Consider the following 24441-nt stretch of genomic DNA (forward strand, 5'->3'; position numbering starts at 1 on the left):
TTTTTCCCTTAATCTCACTCTCAGGAAGCAAGACAACAGAATGCAGGCCCAGGTGGATGAGAGGAAGGTGTGAAAGCTGGGACAGAGCAGAGGAGGATCCAAGAAGACACGAGTAGGAGGAAGAGACCTTGGACCTTACTAAGTAAAGGACAGAAGGTCTGGCTGGCTGGAGGTCTGGACACATATCCATAAAGTTTCTCAGAATAGGAGTGCTGATCTAGGATTACAATAAATGCACAGGTGTGTGTGTGTGGGGGGGGGGGTCTGATCCTAGATCAGCACTCCTACTCAGAGGTCCTTTATGAATACGGGCCCTGGTGTCCTGTGTGCTGAGAGGGGGTGAGAGAGGCTGGAACCTCGTGGAGCCTCTGGCACTGCAGCAGAAACAGAGGAGGAGGAGGAGAACTGTGTGAGGATCAGACCAGGATATTGAGCAAACTTTATTAGGGGTTGTCTGTGTGTCTTTGGATTTAAATGTTTTGGAGAGCTTCACAGTGGAAAGGGGAGACAATTAAGTGTGGCTCTCAGAATTTCCCCAAACTTCCCCCTTTGAAGTCTCCTGTTTTAAATGAAATACAAAGCAAAGGAAAGTATTTACAGGACACGTGTGGATGGGAACCATATAAATGAAGACTAAATCAATATAATATAGTTCACAAATCACAAATATTTGGTATCTCATAACGGTTTAACCTCTGAGAAACTTTGTGTAAAATATGTTCCCTTCGACGGAAATGCTTGTACAGAGGCTGAGGGGCTCTGTGTGAGATGAAGTAATCTTCATAACCTAGAATGATATAAACAACATACAACATTATCATCCATCCACACCAAATATGTCATATTTCCCTCAGTAGATAAGGAGGAAAGTCATTATTGGAGTAATCTGAACTGAGTATTGTACATATTTGACAAATCTGGCCACAAAGGAATATTGTTTTGGACACATGTATTCTCCTAGGTTTAATACAGAAATGTTGTTGTTCAGTCTGCAGGGGATTTAGTATTGTAGCAAGTAAAACCATTATGGAAAAAACAAGTCATTTGTCAGAGTCATTTTGCTCAGTCAGCGCCGGATCCAGCATATTTCCACAGTGCTATTTTCGGTGCAGATTTGATACAGCAAATATGGCTTGTCCTAGAAAGTCACGATTCTACCGGAGACTGTGGGGATTTTCTTTACTGCTTCATGCGGCTAATTACAGTGATCATTCTGCTGTCTATGAAGAACAGATGGACAATGGGTTTGATGGTCATGCTTGGTGAAGTGTGAGTGCATAAGGGGACATTTGTTCAGTCCAAAAATTCAGTGATGGGAGTTGGTAGGGTTTTAAAAGGGGTGGTGGAGGCAGGAGGGGGAGGAGGGTTTCACCAACTGAATTTATCCTAAGCATAGAGTACTGTAATGACGACAGATGGCATCTGAAGAGATGATGATCTCTCTGGAGCCAGATTGGGAAGTGCCTACTGTGTACTGTAGCTATGATAAGATGTGCTGACATGCAGTTTTCAGCCCACCATGAAGCATCACTATAGGATCATTATGAGTTATATTGGTTTACTTTAAGTTACAGTATGCTGTTCTTAATTGGTTTAGGTATATTACTCCAGAAACAGTCAACTATATGTGATTTTTTATGGAGAATCATATTTGCTCATCTTGAAAGTATACTCACTGTACTGTACTTCTATGTGTGTGCTATTGCTTTATGCATTCATGTGAAGCATCAGATGATCAGTGGCAAGTGTAGTTGAGGGAATTAACTTGAAAGGTTATATATTATGTTGTCTACTGTCTTCTAGTGGACATTTGAAGGTAGCATTGATGGTCCCAGTACATTTTCAAACAAACCCTAAAGGAGAACAGTTAACTTAGTTCATTTTTGACTGGCAGTATTAGAATTGACTGGGAGGCATCTGGCATAAGTTTGAGAAGACTGCCATCTCCTGGCACATTGCAGTAGGACACTGAAACTGATTCCGTTCTTATGCTGACCAGCTCGCTACCAAAGATTTCTAGAACTGTGTCGCTACTTAATGGTAACAGTATGTCAGGGGAGACTACTTCAGTAGAGGATGAAAGCAGAGAGGCTCAAACAGTGTGCCTGACAGTAGACGTGCCCGAGCTGGGTGAAAATGTGGACAAGAAACAGTGACCCTAGCCATACAACTGTGCTTCCATGAAAAGTCCCTTAGATAACACATTGCAATTGATTCATCATAATGATTTAAGGGTTTGTTCTAGATGTGATAGTGAGAACCATATGTTTCCCCCTTGTGGTTTTGTTGCCTACAGTTCTATAATTCTGTCAGTACTTAGGCATGTCCTGATAAACGTTCCTCACATATTTTAGTTTTTCAATAGATAACTTAAGTACTCTTCCATACTTTCTACATTAAGGACACAGCTAGGTCTATTTGGACATGGCTGACTTTTATTCAAACAGCAAAATGACAACCACCTTCTCCCCTTTTACATGAATAACGTTTCACTAGATTTACTCATATAGAAAGAATTTCACATCCTCACATAGACTGAGGTATTACTCAGTCTATAGGGCTAATAGGGCTAAGAGGTGTAACCACATTCAATTTGGCAACTCTTTGAATTGGAGTGTGACACAAAGCAACCCATTTATTTGTATTTCCCCTGTGAGAATAACACACTGTTTATAAATCATGTATAGAGTATGACATACGCTGTATGTTAGCCTTTTCTAGACAAATCTTAATATGCAATAAATATGGTTCAAGCCACATGCTCTGCAGCACATCACACAATGAAACCTTTGGCAAGACTTGGAGAGAAAAGAGTTAACATTCTTTCTCTCTCTCCCTCATTCGGCTCTTTACCCACCAGCTGTTAGAGTGAAGAGAGAGATGGCATCAATGGTGAACCCCACCTTTCAGAACGCTATAGAGGATGTGAATGTACTCTTTGAGGTGAGACATTTTTCCTTGGATATCTGTCTCCTGACCTCTGATCTTTCCAATCGCCCGGAGTACTTTGAGTGCACTGTGCTGACCACTGGCAGAGTTCTTTCTCAGCTTTTACAGAGCCATCAAGCAGGACCTGACAGTGACAGCTGAGGAAAAACCTCACAGATAAATGATAGCTCTGTGTTGTGGATGGATACTATACTGATACATATTGTCGTCTTCATTTCCAGGGCTCCATTGGTCTCCATTAATCATTATAGGTAGTGTAAAGAATAATTTCATTGGCTACCTTTGTACTATCGTATCACCGAATCAAAATTACAGTTTGAGATACATTTGAATCATATTGCAGTTTAGATTTTTGTTAGTATTTAAAACTCTTGGAAAGGTGTATTACTAGTGCTTATAACGGTTTTCTACTATCTCCTCCTCTAACGAAGAGGTGTAGCAAGGATCGGACCAAAATGCGGCGTGTAGATTACGATTCATGTTTAATGAAAAAACACACTAAACACAAACATTACCAAAACAATAAACGTAACGAAAACCGAAACAGCCTATACTTGTCTAAACTAACACAGAACAAGGACATCAGGACACTAAGGACAATCACCCACGAAACACTCAAAGAATATGGCTGCCTAAATATGGTTCCCAATCAGAGACAACGATAAACACCTGCCTCTGATTGAGAACCACTTCAGACAGCCATAGACTTAACTAGAACACCCCACTAAGCTACAATCCCAATACCAACACACCACATACAAAACCCATGCCACACCCTGGCCTGACCAAATAAATGAAGATAAACACAATATATTTCGACCAGGGCGTGACAGTGCTACCCTGAACACACTTGGAAATGTAGTTCTGAAAAAAATCTGTATATTTACAGATATTATTTTTGAAACTTTAAAAGTGATTTTAGTCCAATTATTATATGGTTCCTATACAGTGTGTTATCAGTAAAATACAAGTTCCATAAAAAAAATATATGTATATTTTTACAACACTTTACTGTAAAAAAAAAAAGATGTATCACAACAAAAATGTATTTACACCACACAAATGCCAAAATATTACTGCCAAAAGTTAATTTAGAAAATGTATAATCAAATCTTTACAAGATATGAGTATAAAATATTAGACAAAAAAGAACAGAACGGGAGGACCATGTCACAAGAGCTGCCTCTCTTATTGTTGTTGTTTTAGCCCGTGTCTGGTCCTGCACAGTGTTCATAGGGCCACTGATCTGATAACCTCTGGCTTCACAGGCTGCTGCTTGGTCGCCAAAGAGTCCTGTGAGCTTGGTGCATTTGGAGGGAGGAACGGCACATATCGAACCCAGGAGAAGGAGGAGAGGCAAGAGCTAATTCCAAATGGAAGGTTGTACACCTCACAGCTCTCCAAAGTGTTGCTGGAGTCATCAAGGGGGATCTTGTTCCAGTCCATGATGCCCCGCTCCCGCAGGGTGCCTGTGTGGCCCAAAGCAGTGGAGTAGAATGCTTCAACTCATCCATAACAGAGACTGAGAACAGGCTATGATATTGTAGACATGAAAGAGGACTAGTGGATTTTACTCTATGTGAAACGGTTGGATAGATACAGTGTTCCCCATCCTCCCATACTGGAGACGTAATTTAGTCAAATCTGGGATACTCAAATGAGTGAAATGTTACGTTTGTATGGTACTGTATGTATTAATTATCTAGGTGGCTAATGCCAACGCTAGCTAGGTGGCTAACATTAGGGTTGGTTAAGGTTAGGGTTAGGATAAAGTTTAGGTTAGCTAACATTCTAAGTAGTTCAGGGATACAAACTAGTCACCTTGCGGCGTCAATCGTAATTTTGAATCCTAAATAGGTGACCTACGTGATTCGTGTAGATCTGATGAGAAAAGTAACCAGAAAATTAACCAGAAAAACTGCCATTTGGAAAGTTTGAAGTGAGGGAGAAAGTGTGGTGGAACAAGTATTGTTAGCATTGTTAAGTATCTTGCTGGCTGGATCGAATTATCCGTTAGCTAGCCAGAGAAATGTTGAGCAATATTAGCCAAATTAACTGATCAAATAATTGAGTTTATGGTGTGAAAATTAGCTGGCTAATAAAGTCAGACAACGTTACAACATCAGATGAGCTAACATTAGTAACCTAATCATTTCATTATAGCATTAACTGGTAACGTTATATGACTCCTTGCCATTCCTTAAGTTATAACGCGTTAGTTGCTTACTGGACCGTGGCAATCTGTGTGAACTGTTAACTAGCTAACGAACTAACTACTGTATGTGAACTAATGTTTTCCTTCTACAGTATGTGGTTAATTTTCAGAATGAGAGAATTGGGTGAAAATGAAGTGTTGCTTTTTAAACAGTTATGTGTAGCTGGAGCTGGGCCTGGCTTAAACTGAATGCCATTGTAGAGGTGAAAGGAACACCACACACTCCTCTCGCAATACAGTGGATAAAAAGGGCTATGGCAGGTGTACTCTCTGCCTGAAAGATTTCAATTATGCCAACAAAGGGTATCAAAGTTCATGCTCTGCTGTCACATTGTAGAACAGATGTCCAAAGGCAGAAAGTGTACAATGTAATAATGTGCATTGTAGCCCAAGTTATTGCTTTTGTTGTTTTGAACTTGACAGTAACACTTGTTTTTTTTTATTTATTTCACCTTTATTTAACCAGGTAGGCTAGTTGAGAACAAGTTCTCATTTACAACTGCGACCTGGCCAAGATAAAGCATAGCAGTGTGAGCAGACAACACAGAGTTACACATGGAATAAACAAATTAACAAGTCAATAACACAGTAGAAAACAAAGGGGGAGTCTATATACAATGTACAATGTGTGCAAAAGGCATGAGGAGGTAGACGAATAGTTACAATTTTGCAGATTAACACTGGAGTGATATATGATCAGATGGCCATGTACAGGTAGAGATATTGGTGTGCAAAAGAGCAGAAAAGTAAATAAATAAAAACAGTATGGGGATGAGGTAGGTGAAAATGGGTGGGCTATTTACCAATAGACTATGTACAGCTGCAGCGATCGGTTAGCTGCTCAGATAGCTGATGTTTGAAGTTGGTGAGGGAGATAAAAGTCTCCAACTTCAGCGATTTTTGCAATTCGTTCCAGTCACAGGCAGCAGAGTACTGGAACGAAAGGCGGCCAAATGAGGTGTTGGCTTTAGGGATGATCAGTGAGATACACCTGCTGGAGCGCGTGCTACGGATGGGTGTTGCCATCGTGACCAGTGAACTGAGATAAGGCGGAGCTTTACCTAGCATGGACTTGTAGATGACCTGGAGCCAGTGGGTCTGGCGACGAATATGTAGCGAGGGCCAGCCGACTAGAGCATACAAGTCGCAGTGGTGGGTGGTATAAGGTGCTTTAGTGACAAAACGGATGGCACTGTGATATACTGCATCCAGTTTGCTGAGTAGAGTGTTGGAAGCCATTTTGTAGATGACATCGCCGAAGTCGAGGATTGGTAGGATAGTCAGTTTTACTAGGGTAAGCTTGGCGGCGTGAGTGAAGGAGGCTTTGTTGCGGAATAGAAAGCCGACTCTTGATTTGATTTTTGATTGGAGGTGTTTGATATGAGTCTGGAAGGAGAGTTTGCAGTCTAGCCAGACACCTAGGTACTTATAGATGTCCACATATTCAAGGTCGGAACCATCCAGGGTGGTGATGCTAGTCGGGCATGCGGGTGCAGGCAGCGATCGGTTGAAAAGCATGCATTTGGTTTTACTAGCGTTTAAGAGGAGTTGGAGGCCACGGAAGGAGTGTTGTATGGCATTGAAGCTTGTTTGGAGGTTAGATAGCACAGTGTCCAATGACGGGCCGAAAGTATATAGAATGGTGTCGTCTGCGTAGAGGTGGATCAGGGAATCGCCCGCAGCAAGAGCAACATCATTGATATACACAGAGAAAAGAGTCGGCCCGAGAATTGAACCCTGTGGTACCCCATAGAGACTGCCAGAGGACCGGACAGCATGCCCTCCGATTTGACACACTGAACTCTGTCTGCAAAGTAATTGGTGAACCAGGCAAGGCAGTCATCCGAAAAACAGAGGCTACTGAGTCTGCCGATGAGAATATGGTGATTGACAGAGTCGAAAGCCTTGGCAAGGTCGATGAAGACGGCTGCACAGTACTGTCTTTTATCGATGGCGGTTATGATATCGTTTAGTACCTTGAGTGTGGCTGAGGTTGACCGGCTCGGAAGCCAGATTGCACAGCGGAGAAGGTACGGTGGGATTCGAGATGGTCAGTGACCTGTTTGTTGACTTGGCTTTCGAAGACCTTAGATAGGCAGGGCAGGATGGATATAGGTCTGTAACAGTTTGGGTCCAGGGTGTCTCCCCCTTTGAAGAGGGGGATGACTGCGGCAGCTTTCCAATCCTTGGGGATTTCAGACGATATGAAAGAGAGGTTGAACAGGCTGGTAATAGGGGTTGCGACAATGGCGGCGGATAGTTTCAGAAATAGGGGTCCAGATTGTCAAGCCCAGCTGATTTGTACGGGTCCAGGTTTTGCAGCTCTTTCAGAACATCTGCTATCTGGATTTGGGTAAAGGAGAACTTGGAGAGGCTTGGGCGAGGAGCTGCCGGGGGAGGAGCTGTTGGCCGAGGTTGGAGTAGCCAGGCGGAAGGCATGGCCAGCCGTTGAGAAATGCTTATTGAAGTTTTCGATAATCATGGATTTATCGGTGGTGACCGTGTTACCTAGCCTCAGTGCAGTGGGCAGGTGGGAGGAGGTGCTCTTGTTCTCCATAGACTTCACAGTGTCCCAGAACTTTTTGGAGTTGAGCTACAGGATGCAAACTTCTGCCTGAAGAAGCTGGCCTTAGCTTTCCTGACTGACTGCGTGTATTGGTTCCGGACTTCCCTGAACAGTTGCATATCACGGGGACTATTCGATGCTATTGCAGTCCGCCACAGGATGTTTTTGTGCTGGTCGAGGGCAGTCAGGTCTGGGGTGAACCAAGGACTGTATCTGTTCTTAGTTCTGCATTTTTGAACGGAGCATGCTTATCTAAAATGGTGAGGAAGTTACTTTTAAAGAATGACCAGGCATCCTCAACTGACGGGATGAGGTCGATGTCCTTCCAGGATACACGGGCCAGGTCGATTAGAAAGGCCTGCTCACAGAAGTGTTTTAGGGAGCGTTTGACCGTGATGAGGGGTGGTCGTTTGACTGCGGCTCCAGCGGATACAGGCAATGAGGCAGTGATCGCTGAGATCCTGGTTGAAGACAGCAGAGGTGTATTTGGAGGGCCAGTTGGTCAGGATGACGTCTATGAGGGTGCCCTTGTTTACAGAGTTAGGGTTGTACCTGGTGGCTTCCTTGATGATTTGTGTGAGATTGAGGGCATCTAGCTTAGATTGTAGGACTGGCGGGGTGTTAAGCATATCCCAGTTTAGGTCACCTAACAGAACAAACTCTGAGGCTAGATGGGGGCGAGTAAGTGTGTGAGTAAGGGGGGATTATTAAATGTTTTACTCAGTGAATGTTATTTTTGCACACATGTAGCCTTGTGCACTTGATCTATGTCTACTCTGATTCAGAGGGGTTGGGATAAATGCGGAAGACACATTTCAGTTCAATGCATTCAGTTGTACAACTGACCCTTTCCTTTCCCTTCTATAGTGGCCACTATAATAGAGCAAAAAAATAGAATGCCTGTTTCACTCTATTTCTACAGCTCCTGAGTGGCGCAGCGGTCTAAGGCACTGTATCTCAGTGCTAGAGTTGTCACTACAGACACCCTGGGTCCAAATCCAGGCTGTATCACAACCGGCCATGTTTGAGACGCCAATAGGGTGACGCACAATTGGTCCAGCGTTGGTCGGTGTAGGCCGTCATTGTAAATAAGAATTTGTTCTTAACTGACTTGCCTAGTTAAATTTAAAAAATTCCCAAATGCTTTATTTAGATGTGTGGTCACAGGCATTATATTATAAAGGCTGTCATGGTTAACTGCAATATTAGTGTATTGTTTTTTTTCTCAAGACTTGAGTGTCATTTGCAGTAAAGTCTAGGCAACAAATAACATTGGGTTGCTTTCTTAATTTTCTTTTGCTGTGAGTTAGGTTCACATTAACCACTTTATTTTACACACAGAGACTGATCATGTAGAACATATTCTTTGTTGTTTAATTAGTTAAAATCTGCATGAAATGCTAAAGTTGTCTGCGATGAGATTCGAGTAGTTGCAAGGTAGCTAAAAAGTAGTAAGTAGTTGCAAAGTTGCTAATTAGCTAAAATTGTCCATGATGAGATTCGAACATGCGACTTTTGGGTTGCTATACATTTATTTTTGCGTTAAGTAACCATTCGTCTTGTGTAATCATACCAACGTAGCATATCATACTAAGTTGAGTGTCCCGGATGTTTCATATAGTCTATGAAACCAGGCTGGTCCTCCTGGGTGGAAGCTTACCTGGAATGGTGTTGTCAAGGAAGAACCCAAAGAAGCCTCCAATAAACATGCTGGTTGTTAGAAGCACCTGCAGCAGTTGGTCCAGCTCGGCCACACCTGACAAAGAGAATACAGTTCATCACACTGGGCCAAGTCACATACTAGAGGAATCTCAGATCTCAGCAACATGACCTCCACTTGCCCTCTATTTTGTTCTTCTGCTGAGCTTTTTCCACCCAGCTTTATTTGTAAGGAATTGTGAATTTTCTTAGTCATAGTGTTTCATGCGTTATCTGCTCTGATACCTGTTGCTATGGCATCCGGGTTCTTGAATATCCAGTTTGGAATGACAAGCCCGGAAAACATGGAAAATCCAAAGATAAACACGTTCCGGGAGGAGTTCATGTCTGCATACTGTCAAATGATAAGCAGAGAAGAGTTGACAGAGAAACGTCACAAAGTCATTAGGGTTGTTTTAATTCTAATAACTTTCAAAACATTGTACCAAAAACGTATTCACAGATTTCTTGCTTATTTTGAAATTAGCTACCTGAATTTTGCAACCCTACAAGCAGAGTTGGGTAGATTACTTTCTAAATGTAATCTGTTAGTTACAAGTTACTTGTCCAAAATTGTAATTTCTAACGTAACTTTTGAATGACCCAACCTGAGTAATGCAATCTGATTACTTTGAGTTACATTTGGATGACCTTTACTGGCATTAGAAGACAAATACAATCCATCAAACTCATTTGGTGTGTCAGAATAGTGGTCTCTGACTTGTGATCAGACTCGCTCAGGTGGAACAAATTTAAACTTCCGCCTTTTTTCAATGGTGAATTGAATATCATTGAGAAAACAATACATTTTTTTTACAAACATCCTTTCTGAATATAAAAGTAATCTGATTATTATATTTTTGCTGGCAATTTAACTGAAATGTAAGACATGACTGAAAAAGCCTTCATATGTAAAATGTCTCTATAGTGGCCATTGTACTATTCAACGTGTAAATAAACCTAGACAACTGCGTTTTACCTGCAGATTTGAAACTCCAGCTGCAGAAATGACCCCAAACATGACCAAGAACATTCCTCCAATCACAGGTGTGGGGATGGTGGTGAAAATTGCTCCAATTTTACAGAAAAGTCCCATGATGATCATCAATACCCCACCAGCAACGATCACCATGCGACTGCCCACCTAAGAGAGAAAGAAATAACCATGTCTGTTGAGACTGTATAACACCCAATAGCTTGTTTAACTTCCATATTCCAAAAAGCATTGATTTATCTATAATATGCTCTAAATCTAAAAACAGCCTCTAGCCCCTCTCACCTTGGTGATGCCCAGTGCACCCACATTCTCACTATAGGAGGTGGTTCCGTTGCCCGTGCCCCAGGCCCCAGCCAGCAGACAGCCAATCCCCTCAATGCCAATGCCTCTGTTGATGGCATGCTTAGGGGGTGGAGGGGCCCCTGATAGTCTGGCACAGGCGTGGTAGTCCCCCACCGACTCTATCATGGAGGATAACACCCCAGCCAAGATCCCTACCAGTCCCGCCAGGCTCACAGTTGGTAAACCCCACTGACCTGAGATTGGAATCAGAATAAGGGGTTCCAGTTAACATACAATACATTTGGTTATTTCTATTCATATACAGTGTCTTCGGAAAGTATTCAGACCCCTTTACTTTTTCCACTTTGTTAGGTTACAGCCTTATTCTAAAATTGATTTAATCGTTTTTTCTCCTCATCAATCAACACACAATACCACATAATGACAAAGCAAAAACAGGTTGCTAATTTATAAAAAATATAAATGAAATATCACATTTACATAAGTATTCAGACCCTTTAGTCAGTGCTTTGTTGAAGCACATTTGGCAGCGATGACACCTCATGTCTTCTTGGGTTTGACACTATAAGATTGGCACACCTGTATTTTGGGATTTTCTCCCATTCTTCTCTGCAGATCCTCTCAAGCCCTGTCAGGTTGCTGCACAGCTACTTTCAGGTCTCTCCAGAGATGTTAGATAGGGTTCAAGTCCGGGCTCTGGCTGGACCACTCAGAGGACATTCAGAGACTTGTCTCGAAGCCACTCCTGTGATATCTTGGCTGTGTGCTTAAGGTCATTGTCCTGTTGGAAGGTGAACCTTCACCCCAGTCTGAGGTCCTGAGCGCTCTGGAGCAGGTTTTCATAATGGATCTCTCCGTACTTTGCTCCATTCATCTTTGCCTAGATCCTGATTAGTTCCAGTCCCTACTGCTGAAAAACATTCCCACAGCATGATGCTGCCACCACGATGCTGCCACCACCATGCTTTACCATAGGGATGGTGCCAGACGTGACGCTGGCATTCAGGCCAAAGAGTTCAATCTTGGTTTCATCAGACCTAAGAATCTTGTTTCTCATGGTCTGGGAGCCTTTAGGTGCCTTTTGGCAAACTCCAAGCGGGCTGTCATGTGCCTTTTTCTGAGGAGTGGCTTCCGTCTGGCCACTCCACCATGAAGGCCTGATTTTTGGAGTGCTGCAGAGATGGGAGAACCTTCCAGAAGGACAACCATCTCCACAGAGGAACTCTAGAGCTCTGTCAGAGTGACCATCGGGTTCTTGTTCACCTCCCTGACCAAGGCCCTTCTCCTCCGATTGCTCAGTTTGGCTGGGCTTTAGCTGGTGTTGCCAAACTTCTTCCATTTAAGAGTGATGGAGGCCACTGTGTTCTTGGGGACCTTCAATGCTACAGACATTTTTTGGTACCCTTCCCCAGATCTATGCCTCGACACAATCCTGTCTATGAGCTCTACAGACAATTGCTTCGACCTCATGGCTTGGTTTTTGCTCTGACATGCACCGTCAACTGTGGGACCTCATATAGACAGGAGTGTGCCTTTCCAAATCAATTTACCACAGGTGGACTCCAATCAAGTTGTAGAAACATCTCAAGGATGATCAATGTTAACAGGATGCACCTGAGTTCAATTTAGAGTCTCATGTAAATAAGGTATTTCTGTTTTTTATTTTAACTATTTTATTATGGGGTATTGTGTGTAGATTGCTGAGGATTTTTAAAAATCCATTTTAGAATACGTCTAACATAACAAAATATGGAAAAGTCAAGGGATCTGAATAATTTCGGAAGGCACGTTCCATAATCGATAAACCATACATATTAGTTACCCATACAGCACTAACTACTGAAGGTTGGGTTAGGATTGTGATAAGCCCTGAGTTTTTTCTGAACATGTGACCGTACCAGGAAAAACTTGAATATCAGGTTATGGAGTTATTGCTTATGATCCCACTGAGCAGCTTTGCTTCGTACCTGGATATGGGAATCTGAACCAGGGGGCCTGGCTTATGACATCCCCCTTCAGGTCTGTGCGAGCCAGGTAGCCGTACTGCTCCGGCTCGGAGGGCAGGACATTAGAGATGGTGAAGATGTAACAGATCAGCCATGACAGTGTGATGCCAAGGAGCACCTGAGGAAGAAGTCACACACAGTACTGTACATGCAAATATTACACCAGTCATTATCAGGACCAGGAGTGTTTCCAGACCACAGGAACTGACCAGGGAAAACTTTGGGCTATATAAGGTCCATAAGTGAACAATGCACAACTTTGAGTCTTTGGCCTCGATTCAATCAGCTCGAGCGTAGTGGATAGTTTTGCGTTGTTGGAGGTGTAACTGCAGTATGAGCTGACAAATCAGTGAGTGGCTGCTCGTGTGACACCAACCAATCCCTTCCTTATTATCCCTACCTCGTTAGAAGTTCAAAACGGTGAAAGAGAGAGTAGGCTCTATCGATTATTGAAATTATGACAGGCTAATGCATGTTTTCATGTTAATTTGGATGGGGGGGTGATTTATAGCCTATCAGTCTAATTGCGGTGTAGACAATAGAACATCACGCATTTGAGTGGTTGAACTTGTAGTGCAGCTTCATTAACTTCTTACATGGCTGCATGGGATTTGTTGGCTATAAAGTCGGGTGTAGTTTTTCATCCAATAGCAATGTCACGCAGGGAGACACTTGTGGATTGACAGCTCTAACGCATTTCCACACCCGACACCTCCAAAACAACCGCTGTGCAGATGTCGGCTAGTGCGGATCTGATGGAATCTAGTCCTTTATTTTCCAATGGACGTACAGGGAGAAGCTGGAAGATGTAGATCCTGGAGGTGTGGAGTTTCTTGGTCTTGTTGTATGTGGGGAATGGTACAGGGATGTGTCGGAGGTACTGGGAGAACAGGATGATCAGAGCAGTTGTCCTGTAGGAAAGAGAAAAACTCTGTTCACAAAGCAGAATGAGCCATCCAGTGGTGCATTTAGAATGGGTAAGATTTTTCTAGTATCCACTCAAAATCTGCTCTCAATCCACTCTTTAGGTATTGTTTTCATTAGTCCACTGCTGATACAGTCCCAAAATATCAAGTGTCACATCATCATGATGATGTGGAAAGTGACACTTTGCTTCTTGAAAGTCCATTATCTTGAAAACTTGACTGCTTACATGCAACAGTAGACTAATGAAAATAATAAACACAAAAATATCATTTTTGAGTGGATTTTTCTTTAACTGGTTCTGACAGCTCATGAGGTCTCCTAAATACCTGTCATCTAGGTGGGACTCTTACGACTAAAGAGGCTTCATGCATAGCTTTTTACCCATAAGAGTAAGAGTAAAATGTCTCTTTTCTCAGCACTTATGACAAATCTTCGACTCTGAGACGCTTTGTGGATATGGGCCCAGTTCAACAGTTGATAACTACAGGCTTGTGGGGAGTTTACACACATAGTGGAGATGCCCCAGTGGTTCCCTGCACTCATTCCAGCCGAGTCATACAGGGACAGGCCAATCAGAGAGATGGTGGGTGCGATGGTAAGGGGGCCAATAAAACGCATGAAGAAACCGATGAGGCCAGAGAAACCCACCAGCACCTGGAACAAAGAGCCCACCATGATGGAGCCCTGCAGCTGTAGAGGAATACAAACACACCACATGAGCAAACACATCAATAAACACAAGTAATAGTATTTAATCCTATTTCATGTGAAACACATTAATGTGTATACAATATGTAAACTCAGCAAAAAAAGAAACGTCCTCTCACTGTCAACTGCCTTTATTTTCAGCAAACTGAACATGTGTAAATATTTATATGAACATAAGATTCAACAACTGAGACATAAACTGAACAAGTTCCACAGACATGTGACTAACAGAAATGGAATAATGTGTCCATGAACAAAGGGGGGATCAAAATCAAAAGTAACAGTCAGTATCTGGTGTGGCCACTAGCTGCATTAAGTACTGCAGTGCATCTCCTCCTCATTTTTTGCAGTGCATCTCCTCCTGACCAGATTTGCCAGTTCTAGCTGTGAGATGTTACCCCACTCTTCCACCAAGGCACCTGCAAGTTCCCGGACATTTCTGGGGGGAATGGCCCTCCGATCCAACGGGTCCCAGATGTGCTCAATGGGATTGAGATCCGGGCTCTTCTCTGGCCATGGCAGAACACTAACATTCCTGTCTTGCAGGAAATCACGCACAGAACAAGCAGTATGGCCGGTGGCATTGTCATGCTGGAGGGTCATGTCAGGATGAGCCTGTAGGAATGGTACTACATGAGGGATCCTGGGCATCTTTCTTTTGGTGTTTTTCAGAGTCAGTAGAAAGGCCTCTTTAGTGTCTTACGTTTTCATAACTGTGACCTTAATTGCCTACCGTCTGTAAGATGTTAACGACCGTTCCAGAGGTGCAAGTTCATTCATTGTTTATGGTTCATTGAACAAGCATGAGAAACAATGTTTAAACCCTTTGCAATGAAGATCTGTAAAGTTATTTGGATTTTTACTAATTATCTTTGAAAGACAGTGTCCTGAAAAAGGGACGTTTCTTTTTTTGCTGAGTTTAGATACTGGTGTATCAAGGGTTATCAAAAAATGATCAAACTTGCTCTCTTTACATTTACATTATTGTCATTTAGGAGACACTTTATATTTGTCAATCACATTACTAAAAGGCAGTAGGTAACCGAAAAGTTGCTGGATCGAATCCCCTAGCTGACAAGGCAAAAATCTGTGATTTTGAACAAGGCAGTTAACCCACTGTTCCCTGGTAGGCCGGCATTGTAAATAAGAATTTTTTCTTGACTGACTTGACTAGTTAAAAACAAATCACCTCTCGCATGCGACTCTGCCACACATCTATGTACTCAGGAGAGGTGGTGTTGACCAGGGAAGCGTTCTGGGTCCAGGCAGGGCATGTCCACTCTGGCATTGACAGCATAGCCATGGAGGGAGCTAGAAAGGCAAAGGTACCCCCCTGAACAATGGGCAGTCTGAGGGATAGGGAGAGATGGGAGATAGAGGGGAGAGTAAGACAGATACCTGAAATCACAAATTGCAGAGATTAGATGTTCTGGATAGAATCTTTAGACTGTTACATAAGGAATTCTTCCCCTTTATAGTATAATCAGAAACCGACTTGTCTTGTGAAGTAGTAGTTTGAGGTTATGGTTGGTCAGGTTGGACCAGAGATGAAACTGCAACACTGGCTCTTTTGCCACCTTCATGTTCTACACAGATCGGGGACTAGGTTGATGGTTGACTTTTCTGAATAATGATTCATCAAGCATTTGCCTGCATGATCATGGATTCAGGTGACCTGTGCTCTGTGTAAGGTCTCTCCATATACCTTACTATCACTTTGGGTCATCAGAATTGCTCCTATCCATAAAATAAGTGAGGAAAGGAGAGAGCTTTTGCAACATTTATGTCCAAAATAAACTTAAATACAGTACATACCCTTCAAATTAGTTGATTCAGCTATTTCAGCCACACCCATTGCTGACAGGTGTATACAATCAAGCACACAGCCATACAATATCCATAGACAAACACTGGCAGTAGAAAGGCCTTACTGAAGAGCTCTGACTTTCAACATAGCACTGTCTCAGGATGTCACCTTTTTATCAAGTTAGTTCATCAAATTTCTGCCCTGCTAAAGCTGTCCTGGTCAACTGTAAGTGCTGCTATTTTGAAGTGGAAACATCTAGGAGCAACAACGGCTCAGCCGGGAAGTGGTAGGCCACACAAGCTCAAAGAATGGGACCACCGAGTGCGGAAGTGTGTAGCGTGTAAAAATGGTATGTCTTCGGTTGCAACACTCACTAATGAGTTCCAAACTGCCTCTGGAAGCAACATCTGCACAATAACTTTTCATCAGGAGCTTCATGAAATGGGTTTCCATGCGCAATGCCAAGTGTCAGCCGGAGTGGTGTGGTATGGTAGCAAAAAATGTCTGCAGCATTAAAGTTCCCCAAGAACACAGTGGCCTTTATAATTCTGAAATGGAAGAAGTTTGGAACCACCAAGACACTTCCTAGAGCTGGCCGCCTACCCAAACTGAGCAATCGGGGGAGAAGGGCCTTGGTCAGGAACCCGACGATCACTGACAGAGCTCAAGAGTTCCTCTGTGGAGATGGGAGAACCTTCCAGAAGGACAACCATCTCTAGCCAGACGGAAGCCCCTCCTCAGTAAAAGGCACGACACCCTGCTTGGAGTTTGCCAACAGGCACCTAGAGGACTCTCAGACTATGAGAAACAAGATTTTTTGGCCTGAATGCCAAGCATTACATCTGGAAGAAAACTTGCACCATCTCTACGGTGAAGTATGGTGGTGGCAGCATCACACTTTGGGAATGTTATTCAGCGGCAGGGTCTGGGAGACTAGTCAGGATCGAGGGAAAGATAGAGAGAGATCCTTGATGAAAACCTGCTCCAGAGTGCTCAGGATCTCAGACTGGGGCGAAGGTTCACCATCCAACAGGACAACGACCAGAAGCACACAGCCAAGACAACGCAGGAGTGGTTTCGGGATAAGTCTCTGAATGTCCTTGAGTGGCCCAGCCAGAGCCCAAACTTGACTATCGAATATTTCTGTAGAGACCTGAAAATAGCTGTGCAGAGACTCTCCCCATCCAACCTGACAGAGCTTGAGAGGATTTGCAGAGAAGAATGGGAGAAACTCTTCAAAATACAGGTGTGCCAAGCTTGTAGCATCATACCCAAGAAGACTCAAGGCTATAATCGCTGTCAAAGGTGCTTCAACAAAGTACTGAGTAAAGGGTCTGAATACTTATGTAAATTTGATATTCGTTTTTTTTTCTATACATTTGCAAAAGTTTCTAAAAACCTGTTTTTGTCTTGTCATTATGGTGTATTGTGTGTAGATTGATGAGGGGGGAAAAAATCAATTTAATCCATTTTAGAATAAGGCTGCTTTCCAAATGCACTGTATGTGGGTCGATCTTGAATTGATCTTAAATTGTGGTGGCATTTGCATCCTCCGTCTTTTGCAACCATGAAACACACTGGAGTGGTTGCTCCTGGGGTTATTGAACATGAAGCCACACCCGTCTCACTCGCATTATAAATTCAGAATGAGAAAGTGTAGGTTATAGAGAATTATTGTGACACAAAAATAGAAAATCATTCAATTAAATAATGAGGAATTATATGAGGTGTAAATAAGGCTAGCCAACATTTTACATTCCATCGTTTTAACACAGTTCTACCTTTGACACTGCCAAAACATCTGCTATGCAGGTATTGGCAAGCGCAGATCTGATATAATCTAAATTTGACAAAATATGTTAAGGTTTGTTAAATATTTTCAACATTAGTGTACTGGTATATTGCGATCATCTTTGAATTCTGGGACTTTGTTTTGTCAATCTATTTGTGTAAATGATTTAAATCTCAGATCCAAAATACTTCAATAATATCTCACAGCTGTAATGTGCTGACTGCTCAACCGACAGGATTTCCGGTTTCTAATTTTCCAAATCTGGAGTCAATCTGATTTGTGCTTCATGAGAATAATTTGTAAGTATTTTTAGCTTTAGCATGCAAGTTACAGTGAGGACATATTTCAAGCAGCAACTTATGTTATGGAGTGAATCTCATGTATGGTTCATGAGGAAAAAATAATTGCAGATGATTTTGAGCATTAGCATTACATACAGATGTAGGGATCTTAATTTAAACCAGTTTGCTACAACAGGAAAATAATAGAGTGATCAAATTAAGTGATCAAATCCTACATCTGTAAGTCTTTGTGGAGTGGAGTTACAAAGAGTTTAAATGGACATGTAAAATCAGATTTGCTTATTTATCAATAACTCACCAATCCCTTAGTTTTGCTCGGACTAAATCAATCATCTTTGCTTGAGTTATTTGACCATGTCAGCTTTGCTGTGAACCCCTAAAAAGATGATAGAATGTTTGGGATCTGCCCAAACATAAAATGCTTTGCCACATTTTTTGCAGTATTACTTTAGTGCTTTATTTCAAACAGGAGGCATGTTCTTGAATATTTTTATTTTCCTTCTTTTCACTTCGACATTTAGGTTAGTATTGTGGAGTAACTACAATGTCGTTGAGCCATTCTCAGTTTTCTCCTATCACAGCCAGTTAACTCTGTAATTGGTTTAAAATCACCATTGGCCTCATGCTGAAATCCCTGAGCGGTTTCCGTCCTCTCCATCAACTGAGTTAGGAAGGACGGCTGTATCTTTGTAGTGACTAGGTGCATCGATACAGCATCCAAATTGTAATTAGTAACTTCATCATGCTCATATTCAACGTCTGCTTTTTTATTACATTTTTACTCATCTACCAAAAGGTGACCTTCTTTGCAAGGCACATAGATGGGGGTAGTCATTCAAAAATCATGTTAAACACCATTACTGCACACGGAGTTAATCCATGCAATTTACGGTATTATCTGACTTGTCGAGCAAATCTTCACTCCCAAAGTTGTTTAGGCTTGCCATAACAAAGAGGTTGAATATTTATTCAAGGCTGTAACAACAAAATATGGAAAAGGTATAGGGGTGTGAATACTTTCTGAAGGCACTGTATACTTCACCACTCCTCCTGCATATGACCAAGCAAATATCTTCTATTGACCCCATGCCAATTCAGGCTCGATGACCTGGAATTGTATGAGTGGGGGAGCTGAGCTCCATTACCAGTTCTTCAGTTAGAGATTCAGCTCTTGGTGGCTTTAATTTCACAAAGACCCAGTGCCCAGTCGAGAATATGCTATGGTGTGAGGCTAATGCAACACACTGACCTGAAAAACTGGCTCTGAATATCAACAGAGGCTTAGAAAGAAAGGTGAGAGCTCATACTCTACAACCTAGCTAATCAGATGCTTCAGCAAAATCAATCTTTACAATAAACGATAGTCTACTGCTGGATCTCCTGGAAAGTATGACAACCAAATCAGATATTGTGTTTTGCCTTAAGTCAAATTCCAGGAAATTGCCATGGATTTTATTGTACTTTGTTTTGATTTCCACATGACAATACAACAAAGAGAAGCCTCGCCCCTTTGATGTCTGGCAATTCATGACTAGTAGATTCCCTTATACAGTGTCATGGTTGGATGACTCCACCTTGATATTGCCCAGGATATCTTATCGAGGTCAATCTTTATTGACCAAATAAACAATAGACTCCCTTGTACCTTCTTCTCCCTGCTTTTGGCCCCATTTATGTTCACAGACACTCGGTTGCTGTTGAATAATTTGTCCAAAGCCATATCCAACAAACCACAGCTTCACTCACCTGATTCCGAAGGTGACCTGCAGCAGGGTGCACACGCCTGACACAAAGAAGATGGTGCTGATGAGGTGACCCTGGGTCAGGCCATCGTGCTGCAGACACAGACCCTGAGACAGGATCAGAGGGATGGCAATTATCCCCCCAAACGCTGTCAGTAAATGCTGAGGAGAGGGGGACATGGATGTAAGAGAGGAAGAAGAGATGCATTCATGACGGTTACCTCCACTGATACTGAGGCCTAGATGAGCAGATGAAATCACAGGTACAGGAACAGTACTTGCCATCAGCCTCAACAAAACTCACACAGTTGAAACTCTTAAGATCTTATTCTTGAGGCCCTCATGTGACTTTGTGATTTATTTTTCATTTGCAGCCAAATTCATCCTCAAAAACTAGGTTAGTTTGACTGTTCATCCAATTGATTACATTGGCTGATCAAATCAATGGAATCCCAAGGAGGCCCAACCTCTCCAACCTCAACCAGTGAGAAGGGAACCCTGTGGCCTCCAATAAAACGGAGTAGGGATTGGATTTACCTGGATGCCCAGGATTATGCATAGGTACCAGGCAGGGACGTCTGTGACACAGTAGGCCAGCTTGTTCTTGTCATCCTCCTCAGAGAGGTCGGAGCCCTCTCCATCATTCTCCAGCTCACAGAAATGCCCATGAATCTACAGGACAGATAGCAAGGTCTCATTCATTAGGACAATGGAAAACATTTCATTCTGCAACGGAATAGGAAAATGTGGCTAATCCAGGTAGTACCTCCCTGTTTCCGTGCATTTTCTTCTGTTTAATCCCAAATGGGCTGACTCACAGGCATAACATTACCCATACTACAGGAATAATGCAGGCATAATATCACCTAGAACAAAAGCGTAGTATCAGTCATAACTAGGGTTACAAAGCTATCAGTAATTGACCAAAGTTAACAAAATCTTTAGTAATTCACCCATCGCTCAGCCCCCCCCCCCGGTTAATTATAATTAAAAATTAAAAATAAAAATAAAAACTCCCTCAACAGGCTGTACATTTCAGAAATCACAGTAGCAAGTATTCCTGGTGCACTGTTAAATTATTTTTGCCATTTCAATATTTATTTTTTTGAAGAAAATTGTTTTTGCCACGGCCTGGCTTTCATGTGATTTAAACGTGAGCTTGTGCGAGGTGTCGGACTCGACGACAGTTGCTATCCATTGGAGCACTGCAATCGGTTGCCCACAATTCTGAGGTGGGGCATAGCGAAAGGTCAATTAGCAGGTAATCTATGGTAATTTTGGTTATTCATACTTAAGTTCAAGAGAAAATAGCCTAATTAAAGAAAATAAACATCTAATCAACAATGGCAAACTCTTGATTTGTTTCACTTGCCACAAGTTTGGCAGCAAAACATTTATAACAAAGACTTGACTTAAAATAAATAAGTGTGTAAAAAAAAATATAAAGGATATCATGCTGAAACCCTCATATTAAACACCAATGGTATTCACTAAGTTGATGGTTTATATTTTGGATCATGTTTTCCAGCTTTGTCATTCTATTATTACATTTCGTATCATCTTATTTGATTGTTTTATATATTTTACATGTGACAAGGCCACACAGAGGGGGCGGCAGGGTAGCCTAGTGGTTAGAGCGTTGGACTAGTAACTGGAAGGTTGCAAGTTCAAACCCCTGAGCTGACAAGGTACAAATCTGTCGTTCTGCCCCTGAACAGGCAGTTAACCCACTGCTCCTAGGCCGTCATTGAAAATAAGAATTTGTTCTTAACTGACTTGCCTAGTTAAATAAAGGTAAAATAAAAATAGAGGACGAGAGATAATTACAGACACCTGTGATAATCTGAAGTGCCCAAAAGGGCCACTAGATGTCTTGTGATAAATTAAATATAATCCTTGAAAGTTACCAAAATGCTGGTAGTTTACAGTAATATACCCTCCGTTTGCAACCTTACCCATAACACAGGCATAATATCACCCATAACACATGCATAATATTACCCATAACGCATGGCATAATATCACCCATAACACATGCATAATATTACCCATAACACATGCATAATATCACCCATAACACATGCATAGTATTACCCATAACACAGGCATAATATCACCCATAACACATAAATAATATTACCCATAACGCATGGCATAATATAACACAGGTGTAATATCACCCATAATATAGCAATACAACCCAAAGGGGTTCTCAATTATATACTGAAAGTGTGTTTGTTTACAGTCAACATTAAGACATTCTAGAATCCCATGTCACTGAAAGAGGTTGTTACGAATCCCTTTTTGGCCCGGCAGTCTAGGGGGGATGGTAACGAGACCCGTAACATAACTCATGCAAATTATAATAGTGACAAAGTGAAAATGCGAACGAAAAACCACAGACAACTCAATTACCGTCAAACACTCAGGGTTTAGTTGAAAACACACGGTAAAGGGGGTGCAGGAAAAAGGGCTGAGCTGGAACCAAGGAAAGAAACTAATATCCAAAAACACCCCTAAACTAGACTAGCATACTACTATACAGCTAACGAACTAACCAAAAATACAGTGGGTGGTCCACCCAGTTCTACCTAGTGTTCTTAGACAAAGTAGTCCTACGGGTAGTGTATGCCCATGGGCAACTTGTCTTGGTTCCCCCTTTTCCCACCATCAAACACCATAACACAATACCTCACAGGAGGGGACAAAGTGATCTGGAGGTGCTAAAACAAACAAGAGAACTACCGAGAGACTGTATGAGAGACTGTATGACAGAGACTGTATGACAGAGACTGTATGACAGAGACTGTATGACAGAGACTGTATGACAGAGACTGTATGACAGAGGTATTGACAGAGGTAATGAGCTCCAGAGGAAACAACTGAATGGGTTTTTAAACCAAGGGAAAGGGGATGTGATTGGGTAATGGAAACAGGAGGAGGTGTGTCTTCTGATTAGCGACTGATTGATGACTGATTGGGGAATAATGATTGCCACCTGTGAGGAGGGGAGAAGGAGAGAAAAGAAATATACACACACACACACAGGATACCCACACAGAATACCTGTATCCGTAACAGTTGTGCACCAACGCTAGCCTATCAGTGTTAGCTGAATAGATTGCCTCAGAGATGCATGTAGCCTGTTGGCATGCGTTAGCAGTAACCATTTATTTTAAGGTATTAGCAAATAATTGGCCAATAAGACATGACTTCTAATAACTTTTCACAGTCAATGATTTGCACCAGAGAGCCGTACAGTATGTTAGTTACGCATGAGGGACTGGAATGTTGAGGCTCAGGTGATCATCAAGGCTGTACCATAAGTAAACAACACTTCTCAGCCTACTAAGAATGAGCACCTTCATTCTGCTTCACCAGACCCATCCTAGAGTACAAATTCTTTCATTTCAAAATATACATGTGACTGTTGGGTTGAAATAGCATGCACGTAAACAAGCCCCATTCAAAGGTGCTCAAGTCACTCAGTTCTTATGAATTCACTCTGACTTCTGAGAAATTATGACTGTTCTAGACCGTTTTTACAACGGTAGGCCTAAGCAATCTGGAGAGCACCATCTGTGTTATGCTATGTGGTTTGGTAAGAGGAAGAGATCAATATATTACCAAGGCTGAAAATCACAGGGAATTTGTTTCTTTGTTTGAGTTTACACATGAATCTATGTCAAAACCTATACACAGGTTCGGGAGTAATGGATCACAAGTAATCCATTACATGTAAGGGATTACAAAAAAAACGTTAACTGTATTCTGTTATGTTACCAGAAAAAGTATAGTACTCAGATTACAGATACTTTTGAAAAAGTAGAAGATTACTTGGAAGATTACCTTTAAATTTAGAAAGGAGGTTTGCGAAAAACAATACTTGACACTTTTTTTTCTCCAATTACATTCAAATCAGCATTGAAAAAAGGCGCAAGTTTAAGTTTGTTCAACCTGAGCGAGTCTGACCAGAAGTCAGAGAACACTATGATGACACACCAAATGGGTTTGATGGATCGCAGGAAAAGAGCATGAATAGGCTTTTGTAGACTACAGTCCAATCTATGTCTTCCAATGGTGCGACTGCTGTCGGCATCCAAAGATGATCCAACTTGAATAAACGCTTGGAGGTAAGGATGACAGCAGTGGTGTAGTCTACGGCGATACGTATGTCATGTATTATTGTTGTCTACATAGCGCATTGATGTGAATCACAATGCTGCTCTCTCATTTAGCTATTTTTGCCTTACGGATTGTGGTTGTTGTGGATGGCTGTTCACAAATCTAAATGTATTTGAACCCAATAATGGTTGAATTCAAGAAGTTTAAGGAGCCTATCAAATCATTGTTTTTGAAACCAGTGGACAGCCAGCGAAAAATGCGCTCTTGCAACGGCTGCATAGTGAGGATCCCAGCCTACGGAATA

The 24441-nt window shown here is 42.0% G+C and overlaps 1 protein-coding gene across 4 annotated transcripts in view; it reads right to left on the reverse strand.

Annotated features, from left to right (window-relative positions):
- Positions 1 to 3707: 3707 nt before the first annotated feature.
- Positions 3708 to 24441, reverse strand: part of zgc:110789 (Xan_ur_permease domain-containing protein) — a 29316-nt gene continuing 8582 nt past the window's right edge. For 2 of the 4 annotated variants that reach the window (XM_024423887.2, XM_024423886.2), the window contains 11 exons: positions 20550 to 20684; positions 20017 to 20174; positions 15559 to 15718; positions 14170 to 14351; positions 13525 to 13645; positions 12696 to 12852; positions 10708 to 10961; positions 10408 to 10572; positions 9675 to 9783; positions 9391 to 9486; positions 3708 to 4418 (listed from right to left, as the gene is read on the reverse strand). In XM_024423887.2, coding sequence (XP_024279655.1) covers positions 4180 to 4418; positions 9391 to 9486; positions 9675 to 9783; positions 10408 to 10572; positions 10708 to 10961; positions 12696 to 12852; positions 13525 to 13645; positions 14170 to 14351; positions 15559 to 15718; positions 20017 to 20174; positions 20550 to 20684 — 1776 coding nt within the window. In that variant the 3' untranslated portion in view covers positions 3708 to 4179. Of the gene's footprint in view, positions 4419 to 9390; positions 9487 to 9674; positions 9784 to 10407; positions 10573 to 10707; positions 10962 to 12695; positions 12853 to 13524; positions 13646 to 14169; positions 14352 to 15558; positions 15719 to 20016; positions 20175 to 20549; positions 20685 to 20778; positions 20921 to 24441 lie in introns of those variants that run through there. The other 2 variants (XM_024423888.2, XM_024423889.2) reach the window with 2 other exon arrangements.

Source organism: Oncorhynchus tshawytscha, linkage group LG06 (assembly GCF_018296145.1).
Source record: "Oncorhynchus tshawytscha isolate Ot180627B linkage group LG06, Otsh_v2.0, whole genome shotgun sequence".
NCBI lineage: Eukaryota > Metazoa > Chordata > Actinopteri > Salmoniformes > Salmonidae > Oncorhynchus > Oncorhynchus tshawytscha.